The sequence below is a fragment of the Genypterus blacodes genome, unplaced genomic scaffold, assembly GCF_046128005.1.
Source record: "Genypterus blacodes isolate CSIRO-AG114 ecotype Tasmania unplaced genomic scaffold, CSIRO-AGI_Gbla_v1 ptg000012l_1, whole genome shotgun sequence".
Taxonomy (NCBI): domain Eukaryota; kingdom Metazoa; phylum Chordata; class Actinopteri; order Ophidiiformes; family Ophidiidae; genus Genypterus; species Genypterus blacodes.
Window position 1 is genome coordinate 3,251,417 of NW_027466826.1, and position 20,398 is coordinate 3,271,814.

Below are 20,398 nucleotides of genomic sequence, written 5' to 3' on the forward strand. Positions count from 1 at the left end.
TGTGGACGGGGAGACGGAGGGTATTGAGTGACCCTTGCTGGCTCTATTACGAAGCCTACACTTGATTTAAAGTCAATGGGCACCTTTTTGGGCTAACAACAAAGCTGATGTCACCCTGAGGAAGTGCTTTGAAGAGGATGGGGGCAGAGGGACATTCAAGCATTACAATGTAGTGTTGTACACCAGCAGCAGCATCAGAACATGACGCTATCCCGATGAGGAGTGGGCTCCACAATGCACTGTATACATACCATATCGTGAGCCCCATGATGAGGGGCCAGCCAAAATGCACCATCTAAGGATGCAAGCATGCAATGAGGGTGGACAAACAAGCGTCATATCTCTGTAGGAAATCTGCTTGTGATCTGTAAATTTCATAATCAGTAGAGAGGTAAAGATCATTAAATTGCACAATACCCGCCAAAAGAAACACAGTGTCCATTAATGACTCAATAGGAAATGCCTTGTTCTAGATCGGGTAATAGGCCAAAGATCCAACCCTAAGTTAAGTGAGGTTTTTGAAGTTGATTGTGGTGAGAACCTGGAGGAAACACACACAGACGCGGTGACACGGCTTATGGTTGTTTCCTCCATTGCCAAGTCCTGTAAGCTGTCTGTCTGCTCCTTGGAGAGTCTTTTAGTCTGTGTCTCCCTGTGCTTGTTCTGTTTTTGATGATCCTCTGTCTCCGTCTCTTTGCAGAGGACATCTAATTAGTGGACCGTGGCAATGCTGGCGTTAAACTGTGTCTCCAAGTCTCGGTCTCAGTTTTCTTTTCGCCCTCTCCTCTCTCTTATTCTGAAGTGTACAACGTTGTTTGTGCAGTGCCACATCCTAATGAGGTTTCTTCTTTTCAATAGAGAGAGACACTTGATCTCCTCATTAAGGTCCTTGGCTTCGCTTTTCTTACACCACATGTTCAGTCGTTCAATTCGAAAAGACGTTCAGAGCTGCCGCACTGAAATAACCTCTGAATTGATTGTGATGACCCAAAGTTTCCAATATAACATGGAATGTTTTCTCTCTCTCTTTCTGTGTGCGTGTGTGTGGGTGTGTGTTCGCCCACATCATTCACGGCGATGTCACTGAAAAATACACAGTTGATTGGCAAAACACCCATCTCTTTTAATGGCTGCAGACAGTTGCACATTTTCATTCTGCGCTACAGGCAAAATGGAGCATAAACACAGAGAAAGAATTATGCAGTAATAAATGAGTTCCATCTTACAACATTAGACAGATTGAAAAGTGAAAAGGAGCAAGGCTTTGCTGATTGGTTCTGGCCTGAAAGAAATTATTTCCACCCCTGGAGACAGGAGTCCCAAAAGCAGTGTGAGACTGCCCTCTTGTGGCTTAAATTATAACTAGTGGTTTTACAAGCTGTGTATTGATACAGCTGCATGTTGGGAATGTGAGCTAAATTGTATAATATCACTATAACCTGCATTTAGCCTCTATGAAGAATAAGATCTGCTCATTGAATACTTTATCATCATTTGTTCTATATCAGGCTGTGTTTGACACTCACCCAGCTTCACACTGCTTGTGGTATCTTGGTATTTCTTCTGAACCCCTGCTTCACAAAAGCTGGCGATATCAGCATAGTGTCTCCTTACTTGTGATAGAGTGGGAGCAAGAGAGGTGTAAGGGAATAGTCTGTGTAGGCTGTGCTAGATCAGAGTGTGGTCTGATCAGAGGACATTCCAGGAGTAAACAGCGGAGGGCACTGTCTGTCCATTGGGTGGCCTCCACTCCCTGGTACAAAACGATCCTCAGCTCCCTGTCTGCATCAGGCGGGGAACAAAAATGCTGAGAAAAGTCACAAGTGTACAGCAGTGGCTCATGAATGATATTTTTACTGTTGTAAGACACACTTTCACCTGCTCAAATGATTGCTGGCACAACTGGACAGAGAGAATGAGGGAAATTTAGAATAAAGTAGTGATAATAATCTACCATACTTCCCTTTTTAGACCAGGGCCTCTGGCAGGTCACTGTAGCTGCTGTCTTATCTAGCTGAGACCGAGCCTGCCCTTGGCTCAGGTGGTACCTTACCTTATCTTACCTCACCCCACCAATGACACACTTTTTTGAGATGGCTGTGAGCTTCGCCTGCTTCAGGGAATCCAGGATGGCTGCCACGCTCTGCATGCGCTGCCACCTGGCCCACTAGAGGCTGAGATGTAATAATAATAACAACTATGTTAGCCTTCTTTTCAATTTGAATCTGTAGTGTTGTGCAGGAGGGTTCATGCGATGAGGCTGCAGTAGGGCAGCCCAGTCTACCAGGGAGAGCTTTGTGCAGTGCTTAGATATAAAAACTGTGCAGTCTCAATTTGTTTTTTAATGTACCCCTCTTGCTCTTAATAATTTGAAACGTTTTACCACCAAACCTAGAGGAAGACAAAGGTGCCCATAAAACCAGAGGCACAAATTTGGAGCCAGGGATCTCACATGTCTGTGTCTAAATGAAGAATATTTCAATATGGAATGAATAAAAATAATATCTTAACCTGTTTTCTTTACAGCATAATTTGTGTCTGTCCTGAGGAGATATCAAATTAATGAACAAGTATCTGGGTCATCTATATAAATCTATTTTGAGCTCCTTGACATGGGTGGTCATGAAAGTGTGATAATCTGTACTGCCACCAGGGGTAGCTATTTATCTATCACAGCAGGTCACAGGAATATCCGTTTATTCTGTTTTCCACTTTTGCTCCTTCCAAAATGAAATTTCCAAGTTAAATTAAAAGTGAATTTATTTTAGCCTAATGAATGATTTCTGTTCAGTGGATGCACGTGATGGATATAACATACAGTCTATATATTAATTCCTTTTGTATCCAATCGATGCAGACAATTTGAGGATTGCAGTTTGAAGACTATCTAATATGAATTTAGTTAAACTTTATCATGCATTAGCAGAATAGCTGGCTGGTGGTATTTGTGCATATGAACTCAGTACATGCCTGGGCAGCTCCAGAGGAGACTTGAATGGAAGGATTAGTACCAGATGTTCATTACGATCTGAGTGGACAGCCAATGAACGGGCGGCCATTTGGTCTGTGGGCGGAGCCGAGGCTGTCCTTCTCTGCCAGAGATTTACTTTAACAGGTAGTGTTAAAAACCAGACAGGTCTGGTGCAGCAGCAAGACGCGAGGATCCACCGTCATCCCGTCCGGTTTCGCTGAGCCTGATCCATTTCTTTAACTGCTTTGTTTTTGTGGATATGCCCTGGAGTTGCTCCCCAGCATGCTGAGCAGGAAGCTTTCTGGTGCGGGTATGTTTAGCGCTGCAGCCGGAGCGGAGCGCAGCAGGGTCGGGGAGAGGCTGCAAGCTGCCCTGGCCGGCCTGCAGGAGCTGCATCTGCTCAAGGACCGACAGAGCGACATGGTGAGCTGGGCACTGAGGGCGGACCGAGAGGAGCCGGTGACCTCCGTCCAAGCCGGGCCGGAGAGTTCCGCGGCGATGGGAGTTGAGGAACAGCGACTGGAGGCTACACTGGCTGCCCTGAAGCAACAGCTGGTAGGGATGAATTTGGATGTATTACAAACAGATCTCCGAAATATCTAAAAGATAGTGAGACAGAAGTGCAAATTTCGCCTCTAGTGGTGCATGCGTTATTAATATCTCAAGTATTCCTAGAGTAAAGTACTGTAATAGATACGCTTCCCTGTGTGTTAACAATATATTTTCCAGAAATTAACAGCTAAAGCGAATACAAACTTCCCTCAGATTTTGCCATCAGCTGATGCTCATGTGCATTCACTCTTCAATTATTACCAGACACCCTTTCATGCCCTCAGTTGGGGGTAGGAAGTAGGATAGGTGTCATAAATCAAGGTACATAACAGGACCAGGGGACTTTGAGCTGTGTGTGTGTGTGTGTGTGTGTGTGTGTGTGTGTGTGTGTGTGTGTGTGTGTGTGTGTGTGTGTGTGTGTGTGCGCGCGCGCTAGCGTTCTCACGTATACAATTGTGTGTGTGGACTGTGGAGGCTGGGCGCTGTTATTCCTCAATGATTAACCTCTGGATAATGACAGGAAATTTTAATAGTAGTCAGTGTGTTTTCGAAGATGCTCGCATGCAAAGAGCATTTTCAAACAGTCAGACTATTAACTCGACTATAATTACAGTAGCTTGAGTTTCACTGGCAATCTTTTTCTATGTAGGCATTTAAAAGAAGTACGTGCATCAGTGTTAATGCTTGATTGCAAATAAATCTGGACGGATTCTGGATGGATTCCGAACTGTTTTGAAGGAGAAGATGTAAATTATGAGGCTTAACCATAGTGAAGTTTCCATGCAGTTGTTTCCCTAAATCCTGAAACGGCCCCGTTAAATGACCACAGTTCTTGTGTTTAGCTTGGGGAGTCTTAAATAAGTCTCTTTTTAGGCATGGAAACTGTCTGATGAGCAATGACCAGTTGCCAATGAGAATGAAAAGGTCATAGAATGTGCTTTTTGTAGATGATGGCCCTTGTAGGTCGCTGCTTCTCTTTTTTGAGAACCACTGTAGCAAAAACAAACAGTCCCGTTCCCAACCCCCCAAGCCTCCCCTCCCCTCCTCCAGTAGTTTACATAATGGCAAGGCCCTCGCTGTGGGGGAGAAATGAGTTACCCACTACTGCCTCTTCCAAGCTCCCCCACAGCCTGCTGGAGTTAATCATCAGCTGGAATCAGTTTGAGTTTGGTGATGGCTGTACATTAAAGCATCTTTTGAATAAAATGCGGACTTCATCCAAACAAAATCATAACATCAGAACTGCCATATGTTGTGAGTTGTCCCTTTAATTTTCCCAGTTCATTCAGAACAGAGATGTTGAATCTGTATCAACAGAGTATTTGTTTGCACATCTGTATTCAATATGTCTTTGAACTCAACTTAACTCCATATAAGAAAATCCAGCAAGCATTTCTTGTCAGTAGTTGAATAGAGATATAATGTTAGATTTTGTCTTCTACAGTCTCGTTTACGGAAGCAGGATGTGGGCCTGAAGACTCACTTGCAGCAGCTGGATCAACAGATTAGTGAGCTGAAGCTGGACGTGAGCAAAGCCTCCACAGAGCAGCTGGAGAGTGACAGCAGGCCAAGTTCTGGTATGCAGGCCCACACACAAACACGCAATACTACAGATTTATATTTAATATTAAGTTTTAGGGACCCTCCCAACCGTCATTACAAAAATATTAACCTAATCTGTCGAATCTCTGTTGTACTCTCTCCAGGCTTCTATGAGCTCAGCGATGGCGGCTCTTTCTCCCTCTCCAACTCCTGCACCTCTGTATACAGCGAATGTCTGTCATCTTCCCAGACAAGCCTCTTCCTCCCTCCCATGAGCCCTGCTTCGGCTCACATAAGCCCCTCTGTTCAAGCTGATGTATGCCGCCGGCGCTCTGCTGATGAGAGTGCTACCCAGGCAAACCCTACACGCGCCACATGCCTCCATCTGGGCAGCAGCAGGATCCGGGCAAGCACCACGTGCGCTGAACAGGCACGACCAAGACCTGTATCAACAGGTAACCAGCACTATAACACCATATATTTTCTCACTCAACCCCTACAGTGATGAAGCTGCTCTTCTTGTACACCTCACTGTGTATTTTGTGTCATAATAATGTGTTTTCCAGTAAATGAGTGGTTTGAATGTGTAATAAGTATTTATTGTGTGTTGCCTATGTGTTTATCAGGTGATCTTGATAGAATGATGACTCAAGCATCTGGCTGCTATAAATCTATGGATGGAAAGAAATCTTCAATGAGCTCAAACCTGAAGACCTCCACGGTAAACCCCAAGTACCATAGCAACCTGGTGTCCCGCAGTGGGAATGAAGTGTACCACTACCCCAGCCCCCTGCACGCCGTGGCACTCCAGAGCCCCATTTTCACCCATGGGGGGGAAGCAGCCACTCCTGGACTTCCACACGGCCATGGACTCTCAGGGGACGGTGTTACAACTTCCAACACCATCCAGCGGGCACAAATGGCTTTTGAGAACAGGACCCTGGGTTATATTGACAAGCTTCTCCAGCGCAGCATGACCAAAATCCAGAATGACGCAGAGAGTGCGAGTGCCCATGCATACAGTGATTATGGCAGGGAGCCCAGTGAAGTTATACCAGTGTTTCCTGTAGAAGGGCAGTCTTTCCGAGACCAGACCCCAAGCGTCATCCCACCAGAGAGCAACCAAAACAGACACTGCGTAGTATACCCCAGCCAAGACAAACAGGTTAACAATGTAAACAACAAACAACCAGTGAGAGCCCAGGAGGCTTCATACAGGTACTCTTATCCTGTTGCTACGAGGGAGTACAGCTCTGACGAGGTTGCCATGTCCACCCTTAAGAGCAAAGACAGACCCCAAAGAGATCATGCTAGTGCAGTCAGAAGCCATTCAGACACCAGTTATGGGGACACCCTAGAGTCCATTCAGTCTGAGAGGAAGGGCCATGGGCAAAGACCAGTCATTCCCCACAGCTCCAGCACGGAGGAGAGTCAAGGCTTGGAAGGTCACGCCGGTTACATGGGTTCACCTGAGTTTGTTCATGCCAAGTTCGTGCCTGCTGGATCTCAGAGGGTCAAAGTGAAACAGGCAGACCGCAAAACCAAGGCTGTGAAACTCCGACGAAAAAGCAGCGAAAAGCCTCGAGTGATGAGACACCAACATGGTTACTCGTCTGGTGAGAAGACCAGAGAGTCCAGTAGTGGAACAAAGGGAGAACAGAGAAGGACGGGGAAGGTAAAGACAACCCAGGAGCGCAGACACGGCTCAGGCTCAGACTCTAGTCTATGTAGCCCTGGACTGCACACCCATAAGGTCCATCCAAAACCACATCCTGTCCCTGCTCTTACCAAGTCCAGCAGAAGCCGCAGGCCTCAGTTACCAGAATATGAGCAGTGTGTAGAACCAAGGAAGAGGAGGCAGGGGACTGCCAAGTGGATGTCTGATGTGGAGATGATCCAGGCCTCATGTTCTCAGCATCAGAGGTCAAGAGAGGCCCATGCTCAAGCATCAGGGAGCAGGCAGATGGTGCGCAGCATGAGTACCAGGGCACATTCCGGCCAGTGGATCGGGCCACCTCACCCCTTCCAGACCGCCATGTCCCCTTCTTCATTCTTTCACAGTCTCAATTCCAGATACCCTGCAGCACCTTACCACATGTCCAGCCTCTACCCTCCCAGATGTGAGTCTGAGTACTCAGCTGAATGCGCGTCACTGTTTCACTCCACCATTGCTGAAAGCAGTGAGGGGGAAATGAGCGATAACACCACCAACCGTTTTGGAGACAGCGAGTCCAGCCAGAGCTTTCAGTCCCTCTCAGACTCTGACAGCAGTCTGTCCCTGGACGAGGGCGACCAGGTGGATGAGGTTGAGGGTGGTCTGGTGTGGGCTGAGGCTTCACTGGGGCCCACCGCCGCCGGACTGCCCCTCCAGCAAGTCCCACGCCCCGAGCCCCCAGCCTGCCGCATCAAAGCCTCCCGAGCCCTGAAGAAGAAGATTCGGAGGTTTCAACCAGCCTCTCTGAAGGTCATGACCCTGGTGTAGAGGAATTCCCCCAGGCATAATGAAAACGGTCACGGAACAACACAGAGAACTGTGGGAAGTGCTTTTAAAACCCGATGGAAAGATAACCCTCGGTCTCTCCACACAACAACCTTTATCACTGCTACAAAGGCAAATGGTACAAATCCAAGTAGACAGCATTTGTGAACTCTTTGCTTTGTTGAAGTTAAAACATTGTTGTAAACCAATAGCGTTGAAAAAGTGCATTGTACAAAAGCATGTCTATTAACAATTGTAATCTTAAACTTCCTTTGTAAATATTCATGATGTTGTAATGAACATTTCCAATAGCATGTGACTGTTAACTTGAATTCTTGGATTACATTTCTGCAATACTGTATAATTGCATGAACATTGAAAGCAAAACCTTTTTTTACCTTTCTCATTTCGAATAATTCCTTTATATTCTCTTATTGCACATTGATCTTTGTTTTCTCCAGAAACAAAATATGTAATATACATTAAAAATGGCTTGCATTGAGTTTTGACATGCATCCTGTATGTTTTATCCTGTATTAGATGGCTAACATGTTTCTGTGCTTTCTGAATGAGCTCCAGCTCCAGTTTTGTTGATACTAGTGAATCGGCAAGTTCTGACAACCTTTTCACAAATAAACGTCATGTACCATGTTTTCTTCTACACTTTTTATTCAAAGTGCATTGCACTTAAAATGTAAAAAACCTCTGCATAGTACCCAAACTTCCCATTAAGTAATGGATGATAAGAATGCTTTCCTCCAACTGTTCCTTATCTGCTTTCCTCATTCTGCCCAGCTGTTTGGTTTACAGCTTCAGCCATTAAGCCAGACAGCAATGTTTAATTATAGGGTGGTAAATTATCAGCTCTCACACTTTTAAATGCGAGCACTCACACTTGCATGGAAGTCTTGAAACACACTATCACACTCCTGTAATTTTCACGTAAAAAGAATAGATTGTTTGTTTAAGCTCAGGTTTCAAGTTTGAGTAGAGGCGAGGCTTTTAAACAGTTGGTATACATGGCAGGAGGCATGTGGGATCTAGAGGAAATGACAGACAATCAGAGAGTCCTCATTTCTAAACTGTCATGGAGAGATAAGAGATTACCTGCCCGGTAATCTAATTTCCAAAATCTGCAAGAGAATCTTTCCATTAAAATTCTTTTGAAGGTGAGCAGGAGGTAATTTTGAAGGTTTGTCCAGATTGTAGACTTCAGAGAATCCTTCCTCTCTCCTATCACCAATCAGGAAGCTGCCGCCACGTCAAAAAAGCCCAAAGGAGTGACAAACATTCCCAACGTCTCAGCAAATTTGTCTTTGAAGCATTTGTTGAGGATATAAACATTGAGGCTAATCTTTCCAAAATTCCAAAATCACTCATTTGGAGATCAAGGCTTCCAAACTAACTAGAGATGATCAATTCATTTTTTTTAAGAATATCCACCAAAGGGCACATGTTCATTCAATACCATTGTTTTCTCAGTTTGCCACACACAGAAAGGTCCGGAGGGCAAAACCTCTATGAACATCAAAGGTGGTTTAAATAGCATCTGCAATTGAATCAACTTTTAATTGCGCTCTGTACATCCATGACCCTTGAACTCTCTGTATGAGCATCAGCGAGAGGTCAGTGGGATTAGCGGTGCTGTTTTGGACCAGGCTCAGAAGCAGCATGATGGACGCTGGCCTTGTCTTTGATGTTGGGTATAGCAGGATCGCGTCAGCTTGACCTTGTGAGCTCGCTGACCTTTCCAGCTGTAGACCTGGCTCATCTCGAAGGGTAGATTTCCCAACAATAGAGGGGTCAGTGGCTCCATTGTGCTCTTGATGTCTAGGGCTTGTCTGTTTTGTGCTTCCCTGTGTTCAGCATGGCTGTCTTACTTTCTTTTGACTCATTGTTTTAGTGTTAAGTATTATCAAGATGAACCCCCTTGCAAATCTTGAAATTTGTTTTGTGTATATGAGTAGTGAGGGACTGGCAACAGAAATCCGGGGCAATTGCCTCTCTAAGCTGGAATGGGTTCGGGAGCAAGGTCTCTGGGGTTCCTTTTTGAAGCCTGCAACCTGTGGTGTATAAGTGCACACCTGCAGATCAGATTTGATCATGATGTTATATGGTTTATAAAGCTGAAAGAGAAGGGGTGTTACCTCCACAATGCTTTATTTAACACTCCCCGTGAAGGCCGGCGAGGCATACTGAAAGTTCACAGATGTCGTGTGGGATCTCATTACACAGATTGCAGTTCAAGTGCTTTGACATCATATCCTTGAGAACACATGGGGACATGGTCATGTTTAATCAAGATCATACATGTCCAACTGACACCACACCTGCTGATAAAAGGTCTTAACTGGGGTCTTCTAGTCATAACAAAGAGTATGACATGATGACTTTTTCACATGGCTGGAGATCCATGGTTGTGAAACATAATAAGCATCCATCCAAGAACTCATTGTGTGTTTGAGGTTTATCATACACATCAACAGAATAATTGTACATTCTTAACATTCACTCTCTCAAAAACAGGCTAACAGAACTTGTTTGTTGACATCGTTTGTGATAAATATAGGTGTATGTGTCGTGTGTAACTACTCTAATGACTTGCTCAGGTAAACACTGAGGGATAATTCCGGCAAATGCATGTCACTGAGCTGCTTAGGACAGTGATCTTATTACATGTTACACATTAGGCTACTGTACTCTATTTTGCCCTCAGCTAGCACGCATCCGTAGCATGAACAATTCAGCCCCCACAACAACAACAACAACAACAACAACAACAACAACAACAACAAAATCTGTGATATCTCAAACTCTAATGTAATCTTAGAACCTAGAACAAGCTTACAACATACATACGCCATTGGTCAGCAGTTCTAACACTTTTCCTTGACAATCTGACATCTGTAAAGCAAGAAAAACATCGCGAACAAACGAAGAAGAGAGCGGAAAGAAGAGTTAGAACAACAAAGGGTGCGCCACAGACAGGCAGGCAGGCACTAATTAAAGTTTGACTTGGTTCACATTAGGTCACAGTTTGAGGAGAGGGAGTGGGCTTCTCCTCTTACGTGTGTATGAGGTAATACCAAAGCCCAACACAGACCAGCCCTTCCCAGTCTGTCTCCAGGCTCAGAACATAATATCCCTCCAAACTGTTTGTATTTTCCCTCTTGATCATAGTAATTTCAGCATGTCTGTTTGCGCATGTAACGCTCACAGCTTGTTTCTATTTACACGGAAACTTAAACTGTAGATCTGCAACGGTTTGAAAGGTTTATCGTTTACTTATCTTGGCCTTCTTTCTCCATCATGACGCATTAAATATTGTTCTCCGGGTGGTCTGATTCGCTTTGAGGCAACAGCATGAAAGGCTGTGGCACTTCCCTGATGTGAAAACTGGAGAGAGGGTGCTGGGCCTCTGATAGAAGATGTGGATTTACCAGGCTGACAAGTGGGAGCTCAGAAACTCATTACCACCCTGATGAGAGGAGCTTTCCAGAACTCAGCCCTGAAAACACAGATGGGGTCCAGCAAGGAGGATTATTTATATCCGGACCTAATCGATCGATCGAAGACATATTCAGTCACTGGCAAATAGGAATGACAGAATAATAGACTAATTTTCAGCACTGGCATGGGTAAAATGATGAAAATGTGTTTTTGTTGATGCTATAATTTGAATTATACAACTGAGGTTGACCCTTCTATGGGGGATGGGCTCTATAGGAGTGTATGTGATGTGGCTTTTGTCCCCTCAGTAACTGTACATATGAATGGGGCTGGACTGGAATGTCCAACCTCATGAATGTCAATGGTCCGGAGCCGGGGTTAAGGAGCAGGCTCCTCTGGTTGTGCTGAAGTGGACAATGGAGATAGAGAGAGGAGATGAAGAGATAGAACATGGGGGAAATTGAGAGACAGAGTGTAGCAAAGAGAGCGCATGAAGGAAAAAGAAGAGAAAATGGCACAGGGTGAAGCGTTGTGAACCCCTCTAAGGATTATAGGACCCTTCCTCAACCACCACCTGCTCCTCTTTAAGCACATCCTGTCATTTAATACCTAATCCCTTCATTCACTCCGCGGTGTTTACTAACCATTGTCTCAAGTCCCGTCATGCTGTGGTCAAGAGGTGGTTCAAAAGTTCGCAGAGTATGTAGAGCAGGCACCCACAGTAACAGAGCCCATTGTGAGTGCGTTCATCCCTGTGAAGCAATTGTGTGGGACAGAGACAACCGCATGTCCCTGTATGTGAAGGACCTACAGGGTTTTCGTTTTGAGGCCAACGTCAGTGACTTTCTTTGACGCAAACAAACCAATATTTAAGTACAGATAATTGGATCACAGCGCGCTTTAACAGAGAGAAACATTCCATCCTTCATTACCTCCTCCTCCGAAGATGTTATGTGTTTAACCTGTTTGCGTGTTTGTTAGCAGAATTACTCAAACTTTACCAACTGATCTTGACCAAACCAGGTGGAAAGGATGAACCAATTTAAATTTGATGGAGGATTTTATCATTCCATGATCCAGAATGCCTTTCAAAAACTGCTGTTTCTTCTGACAATAAAATCTGTTAATTCCTATTATTTCTTATTTTTATAAAATGTTCATGTCAGTATATTGTCAGAACATGACATATTTCGGCCTAGGCTGAGGTATACATTTTTCCATTTAAGTGGAATACACACCATATTATGAAGATTTACCCCATCTGAATTGGCTTTTACTAAGTGCCAATTTTGCATAATACAACACTGTTATTAAGTGTGTGTATATATCCGCTGTTTGATGTCAGAATAATGACAGATAGTGAAAATTTAAGAAGATAAACTCGCCGTCTCTCCTGTCCAGCTACAAAGTCTCACAAATAGAGGAGAACTGAAAAATAATTGCTGTAATCCTCGAAATTTCAGTTGAAACATGTTGGTACAATTTGTGCCCTAAAGTTTATAAAAACATTCTAATTGAGGCACACTCTGAAAACAAGCTTTCGTGCTTGGGTAAGCAAAAATAATTACTGCACACTCTCCCTGTAGCTTACTGGGATTTTTCCCAGTGTATGCAATTTTCATTTCTCAAAGGAAAACACAAGCCCATGAGATGGAATGGTTTCAAGTCGCTGTGTGTAGAAGTGTGTTTTTCACATGAATGCATGGTGTTTCTGATTTTATCAGTCTTAGTGAGGACGTCCTGGCTGTTTTATTAGCAGGATGTCCTGTGTCTGCTCAAGGGACTGCCTCTTTTGTCAAGCCTCAGGCTCTAAACAGCTAAATTGAACTGCTCTGGCCCAATTCATCCTGTGAGAGCTAAACGTATTTTGCAATTACTGTCAACTGACTCACCAACAACACCACCAATTGTCATTATGACCAAAAACAAGCCTAAACTCTTCTAAAGTGCTAGGTGTGTGTGTGTGTGTGTGTGTGTGTGTGTGTGTGTGTGTGTGTGTGTGTGTGTGTGTGTGTGAGAGAGAGAGAGAAAGAGAGAGAGAGAGAGAGAGAGAGAGAGAGAGAGAGAGAGAGAGAGAGAGAGAGAGAGAGAGAGAGAGAGAGAGAGAGCGAGCGTTGAAGGAGGACATCAAAAGAACGGTGAGAGTGACAGCTGGTCCTTCTCTTGGTCGGGCCCCCTGATAAGATCAGAGTGACAGGAGAACATGGGACCCAACAGGTACCTCCCTCCCCTTCCAGCACCCTCCTCACTGCTTCCATATGGCCACTAACAAGTCCCTTACCAAACAAAGCCAATTTCCATTTTAGCCTTCAGATTTTTTTGTGTCATAACCTATTTTCTTAAAAATAATCATTAACTTCTACAGCATTTATCTCTACAGAAATGCACATTATCAGAAATATATATTTTTACACCAGCACCTATCGCACCTATGGAGGGAGCTTTTCATCTTTGTTTTCCAGTTATCTCCACTTGACGCCCCTGCACTGTTTGACCACCCTTCACATGTGATTGCTCTCCCTCTACAAGATGCTATAAAACCTTTGGGGTTGTGTTGAAAAAAGACCACTTGAAAGCCGCAGCTTTCTCTGTTCCAAGGCTAATGGACTTTAGACTGACACCTATAAAATATTCTAGACTTCGGACAAAAAAATCCCACTTGTCTCCTTTTAAGTGCACGTGTTCCAGTTAAAGAAAGGCTCAGCTGGCAAGTAGGAAAGGGTCAATATTCTTTCCAGTTTATGGGCAGGAGACTGTTTTATGGCCATGTCCCTCGTCTTCATCTCCACAATGAGAAATCTTGTGTTTTCTCTTTTCTTTTTTTCAGATGAACCCTCATTTTTGAAGAACATGAGTATGAGTAAGAAAATAATGATCAAAATCCTGAGGGGGTGTGGGTGGAGGAGGTGGGGAGACAATCACACACATTTTTTCCAAAGCATGAGAGACAACCCAATTAAATGTTATTCAGCTGGGGGAAATTGCTCGTTATGGGGGGGAAACTTTGGCATTTCCTTGGGGTCAGCTGCTTGCTGTTTGGGTTGTTTGTCTTCGTCTCCCAGGTATAGTTAGTGGTAAAGCATGCACTCCCCATCCGAGACACGTCTCAGCTCGCAGGTGGAAAGTAGCCATCAGTGAGGAATGGTGGAAGACAATAGCGCCTTTTTCCATAACACACCCAAGTCAGCTATAGCACAGTATATCTCCTTTCTTGTCGGCTTTTTCTTTCCTTTTTTCCATTTTTCTTGCATGGCTTAGGGGGGGAAAACAAACAAACTGGGACAGACAAATGTAATTTCAGCCGGCTCCACTAACACATTGCAGGACACCCTGAGGTCTTGACGCTGGACTGATTTGGACAGGCTGGCCCCTCTCACAGTCCAGGGATCAGGGGTCACACAGGGAACAGACTGATCTTCCATGTGGTATCAGGTCTCTCTACCAATGGGAAACACGATGAGGACAGACAGGTTCAGACAGCTGTTACCACCAACCTCACCAGTATCAGTATATGGCAGGTAACATCATTTATCATACTGAGTACAGGAGCACCTTACGAGTTAACAAAGCAACAGAATATATCACACATAATAATGGAATATGAGTGTCATTGGAGGGATAACTTACACCAAAAGATTTACAGGTGTGTATCATGTGAAACCTGATGACACACAAGAATTACAGTGAGACTGAACAAGACAAAAGTTTGAAATGATGCATGGTATTGTATTTTGTATATGTTATATTGATAGATGGACCTTAGAAACATGACACAAAGCAACTGATTGGGGGGTGGGACCCCTCCCCAACCCCCACTTCCACCAATACTTTGTGATGGAGTATTAGGGAAAGTTAAAGGGAAGGCTTATAGGCAATTACATGAAATGGATCTTTTTGACAGTGGGAGATAAAGATTTGTAGTATGAAAGGTTTTATGAATTAGTGGAATGGAAAATGCTATTGTTTCTCTAATCATTTTGAATTTGAATGGATGTGTGAATTCACAATGATCCCTAATGGCAACATATGGTTAGACTTCCTTTATCTGCCTGTGGTTGTTAGCACCACAGCTTCCTGGCATAAATATGCTAAAAGGGTGGCAACTGCACTTCCTTTATGGCTCTTAAGATAAACACTAACACCTGACAGTGAATGAGCTTGAAGATAAACCAACATTATTATTTTGATTTATGGTCAGGAAGAAAGATAGAGGAACTTCTGAAGAAGAAAAAAAATCCCTTGGCCATAACGGTATTATGGTAACAGCAAGGAAATGGATAAATCTTTAAACTCTGGACAACAGCCCAGTTAAAAGATCCCCCGGAGGCCTGGATGATGACATGGGGATGATATGTTTATATGGGGTGTGTACCGAGGCTGTAAATCACCACAGGCCTGGAGTGTAAGGAGGGACGACAGCCTATCTGGGGCACCATGTGTTTTTGGGGAAAAAAGGGGGCTAGTTTGGGGGTAAACCCTGTCACCAAGTGAGGCTGACCTGGCAGCTTTGACCCCAGAGTTTCTTTGAACAGGACAACCCAGGGTGACACTTTGGGCCAGTTTGTTGAGAGATTTACACATGAAGGACAGAGGATTTAGAAGGTCTTAGAAGAGAGCTTGCAACTGAGATCCCTTATCTTTTTTCTTCTGTGGCGTTTCTTACATTAGAATAAAAACAGATGGGGTTTAAATTCAGTTGAGTTTTTGCACAGATGAGGTCTGTTTTTAACATCAAAGCGTCCTCAGAAATGTTAAACTTCAGTTACCCATTTATTGACAAGAATCGATAAAAATCCTTTGCAACGTGGCAGGTTTACACAAAGAGAATCTACCGCACTTTACACAGTTTAGATAAGAGAAGCACAGAAAAGTGTTAAAGTGTCATAAACTGTTGCAGACCCAGCAAAAACATATACGCTTGATTCAAACTGAACGCAGCTTTACATAGGAGGATAGCCAGCTGTTCCTATTCATAATAGCAATTATAACTTTTCTGTGAGAACCCTCCACAACATGGCTTCATTTGGGATTATGTAGTCAAGCTAAATCATGGCGCCACTTTAAAAAAAACCCTGCAATCATTAAATAAATATGATGAAAGCTGACAGAGAGGGTGACACATAGACCTTACAGGCTCCTCTAAGGCTGCAGTCTGGCACCAGCACACTGATGCCTCCCTACAGCCGATTTAGTCTATTGATTGCAGCCTGGGTGTGTATTGGCTGGATCAATGTCCATCACATTTTCACCGCTTTCCTCCATCTGCACCCCCGGCATATCTTCCGCCTTTGAGATCGATTGCAGCAGAGACATCCTCTCTGCAGGATGGGTGTATGGATGTGATTTCCTGCTCTGGCTATTGAGGGCATAAAGGGAAAGGAAGAGGGGATGACATAAAAACAGAAATGAGCATGAGACAGTTTGGGGGGGTGGGAGGGAGCTTTGATCCTGGCGCTGTGTGGATCTGGCTTCCAGATGACCTACGCTCACTGAGCAGATTAGTGTTGACAGTTGTTTCAGGAGAGAGGGGCTAATCTTCAAGCTGTCTGGAGATCCTCAGCCATGCAACATGAAGGCCAAAGCAGGTACACCTTGTCCACAACCCACGGCACACGGTTTCAGACCTTATCTCCAGACTCCGGCGTAAAGATCAGTGGGGCAGATTAGAGTGTTTATATTTTCTTTAGATTTTTATCCCAACATTCCTTTCGAATTAGGCATGCTGTGTGAGGGTGAATTCCTATCTTATAGAATTTTTGTGTCCCTGCAGTGTGAGGCTCCTTATTCTGGTTGACAGATAGCGAGTAAGCCCGAGCTGCACACCCTCACAGAGAAGGGCACTGCTTGGGCATATCTCAGTGTGTATCCACCTAACAAACACCCGGCTCTCCGGGAGATCCACTGCGTGTTGTCATGGTAGTGCTCCATACACAGTAGGGATGTATTTAGGGGCTTTGTATTTCCTGTGTTTACCAAGCGTCTTGGGCAATCCTGCAGTGAGGCACAGGATGCAAGCCTCCAGAAAAACAGCAGTGAAGTTAAGTCTGCCTTGACTAACAACACACACAGGCAGAAGAGGGAACTTAATCTGTGATGACAATAGTCTGCAAGCACTGAGACAATTTTCCATCTCCCTCGCTAGAATGCTAATGACAGACATCCTCTATACTTAACCCTTCCTCCTCATCACTACTTACCTCACCCTTCTCCTCAGTAGGCAGGACTATGAGCAATGAATGTGACATTCTAACACGGAAGTTAGGTCATCTTTCTGCACCATAAGTGGATTTGTCAACGAGGAACCCAGGCTGTACTTATAGAAGGATGTAAGTCAGGGCCAGGGGAAAGTAATCTGGCCTCTTTTAGCCTGACATCGCCTTATTTAGCTGACAACAATCTGCGTTTGTAGTGTAAGTGGATTTTCCAGGTGTGAGATCAACTGCCCAAACACTGTGGTTCCACAGGCTGAACACACATGCACACGTAATGGACTACTGTAAATCCTTAATGCACCTCTGAGGTTGCAGGAGTGGAGGCAGGGGAATAATTGTCATCAATCACCTATTGTAAACAGCAGCTCAATTATGCAGCGATGTGTGCTGGTGTTTAGCATAATGAAAGGCCAAACCTGCTCCCCTGACAATTACAGGATCTTAACAGTGAGATTGCCCCTTAACACAGGAGGCAATAGACATGTTGAAACGTTTCGCTTTCACAGGAGAAGAAATATAGCAGTTCTCGCCATGTTGTCATTTTATTTTAATAAACTTACAATAGACTGATAATTGTCTTATTTCTAATTGAAATGACTGTTCACAGTTTGAGTGTTGTGTTGTATTAGTTACCTTATAGCACCATCATATTATTGCATTATTGACAATTCTGTTACTGTCACATTCATTACAATTATTTTAGTTTATTTTAGAACTTTTGCTGCTGGCTTGCAACTTCTTACACAATCATTTCAACCCTTGACAAAGACAAAGACAAAGACGGTTGAGGTTAAACTTCATTACAGCATGTAGAGCATTTTTGGAACTGTTTCTCAGACTTGCTTCCTAAAATACTTCTATTACTGCTTGTTAGACACCAAGAGTATAATTGCAACCACAATAAAAAGATTTTGATAAAAGCAATAACTCATTTGGAGCTTGTCAGCTGTGGTATCTGGACACAGTGGGGTGTGAAACATTGTTCACTCATCTTGTGTAAAAAGAAAATTATTTTGAGCTAGAAGAGATTACAAACAAAAGAAAGCATATTGTCAACAGCGTAATTCTCTATGGATGGGTGCAGCAAACCAAACTGAAAAGAGACAGATCAGCTAAATAATGTGCCTCAGGTCAGAATCTGTTTGATTTGTAGGGTATTTCACACTCCAAGGTTAATTCTACTGTATACAGATTCAATGACATCAGCAAGCCAGGCCAGCGATTAGCTAAGGAAAGCTGCATAAGGGCAAACCAAAATGCTTTGTAAGCACTCGTGGCACCAAGACTAAGAAAGACGAGTGAACGCCACAATGGAATCATCCCTGACAAAAGGATTTCAATTAAAAACTGACACGGCCCACTGGCACAATGAAATGGAGACAGAACCATCATTAATGTGGATAATTACATTTGTGCTTTTCCTGCTATCTTTTACGCAGCTATACCATACATTTGCACAAGTATGACGGTCCCTTCCTCACTACATACAGTCATTTGACTCAGTCCCGATAAAAACATTGAATAGTGCCAATTTACATAGAAATGAATTCTGTTAAAATCGGACAATAGTTAATCACCTTTCAGACAGATTAAGTTTGAGGAGAAACAACTTAAACGAGTGTTGTTTGAAGAAAGGGACAAGCAGTTCAAACTGCACTCATTTTTACTTCACATTCCTCCGGCACTCTCGTTTCCTCATGGCAAATCCGATGGTGCGGCCCCCCGCAGAGTTCCAGCCTTCATCCCTGGGGAGGTCTGTTGTCTAAGCGAGTGAGCTCAGAGTGAGACCCGTTACTTCACCACTGCCTCTTTTCGACCATGTTGTTTAGCCTAACTGCACTTAAAGTGGTGTGAAAAGTGAGAACAGAATGGAGGCTTGACACTGGTGCTTACAGAGAGTAAAGGACACACTGAAGCTAGCAGAATCATCTCAGTCCTGCTGCATGCTGATCGTTAAAATTGATGTCATTCCATCAGAAGTGCTTAGTCATTACATCATCACCCAGAAGAGATAAAATCACTCAGCCGCAAAAGCTTTCCTGTCAGTACAAATGTACCTGAATGGAAAGACACCTTAGCACTTGTTCCAATACATTATCTTCAATGTGTGGTTGGAAAAACATGATCTGTAAATAGATACCTAATTTCCTTAATTTATTAAAGTATCTCACTCTCATGAATGTGACACTGTCTCTCTTAGTGCTGCATTTATTGCTGAAGTTAATGCAAAAGCCCCCCCCCCCTCAGCAATGCCGTAGCAATTATAATTTAGCAATTTTCCACCCATCCTGTTACTCTGTGTGAGGTGTGACATATAATTAATTTCTCATACATGTGTTAACCAAATGCAATTAAATCCATTATGCTGTCAAATTAGTTTTTTATGTTATTCACAAGAAAATGATTCATTAATGAGAAATTTCATTTGCACAGAGCAACACACTTCACACATATCTGTGTGTTCTCCTCTGGGTAGACAGTAGTAAAACAAGCTCCTCTTTACACACAAACACAACATGTCTGAAACAAGCTCTGGTGTGAGGCCTCTACCTCATGGTGTGAGGTGCTTTCTCATCTAACACTCTTTCACCAAATGTCAATTGGCAAATAAGTGGACCCCACCCCGCCCCCATAGAAGACCCTGATTAGACTAAGCATTCTCTCTAAAGGGCGGGAGACAAAAAGATGCTAAATGTTGGCAAACAAAGAATTATAGACCTTTAAATGGTTGCCACCTCACACAATACTAAATCATTTAGAATCCTCAAAATACACGGACGCAGGCACACACACACACACACACATGCAAACACAACATCACTACCTACATGACAGTGTTCTCCTGTCTGCTTTGCTTTTTGCACACTAGCTTGGATTTTGAATGTTAAAAATGTTATCACCGAGATCACAATATGAACAGAGGCAAAAAGGCACGTAGGACAAATAGTCAAACTATCAGCTGCAGGGCAAAAGGTCCTCGTCTCTGACAAGATAGAGACGTAATGTGATTGACGAGTCTCTCTTGGAGCCTTCTGATAGGTGGACAGCATTCCTTCATTTGCTTTAGAGCTTTCTCTGCTGCAGGCCTTTTCTGCTACAAGTGCTATTGTTCAGGTTTGGTCAACGACAATGACCCGTGTGTGTGTATGTGTGTGTGTGAGCCTTATCTGCAGCTGTACGCTCCCCTGATTT

The 20,398-nt window shown here is 43.7% G+C and overlaps 1 protein-coding gene across 1 annotated transcript; it reads left to right on the forward strand.

Moving 5' to 3' along the window:
- Nucleotides 1-3,111: 3,111 nt before the first annotated feature.
- Nucleotides 3,112-8,046, forward strand: dact2 (dishevelled-binding antagonist of beta-catenin 2). Its single transcript, XM_076161952.1, has 4 exons — nt 3,112-3,526; nt 4,968-5,100; nt 5,230-5,520; nt 5,692-8,046. Exons 1-4 carry the CDS (start codon nt 3,254-3,256, stop codon nt 7,545-7,547), a joined length of 2,553 nt encoding a protein of 850 aa, XP_076018067.1. The 5' UTR covers nt 3,112-3,253; the 3' UTR covers nt 7,548-8,046.
- Nucleotides 8,047-20,398: the final 12,352 nt, after the last annotated feature.

Coding starts and splice junctions, on each gene's coding strand:
- dact2 (XM_076161952.1), top strand. CDS start 3,254: ATGCTGAGCAGGAAGCTTTCTGGTGCGGGTATGTTTAGCGCTGCAGCC. Junction 5,101..5,229: donor TGACAGCAGGCCAAGTTCTG/GTATGCAGGCCC, acceptor TACTCTCTCCAG/GCTTCTATGAGCTCAGCGAT. Junction 5,521..5,691: donor ACCAAGACCTGTATCAACAG/GTAACCAGCACT, acceptor TGTGTTTATCAG/GTGATCTTGATAGAATGATG.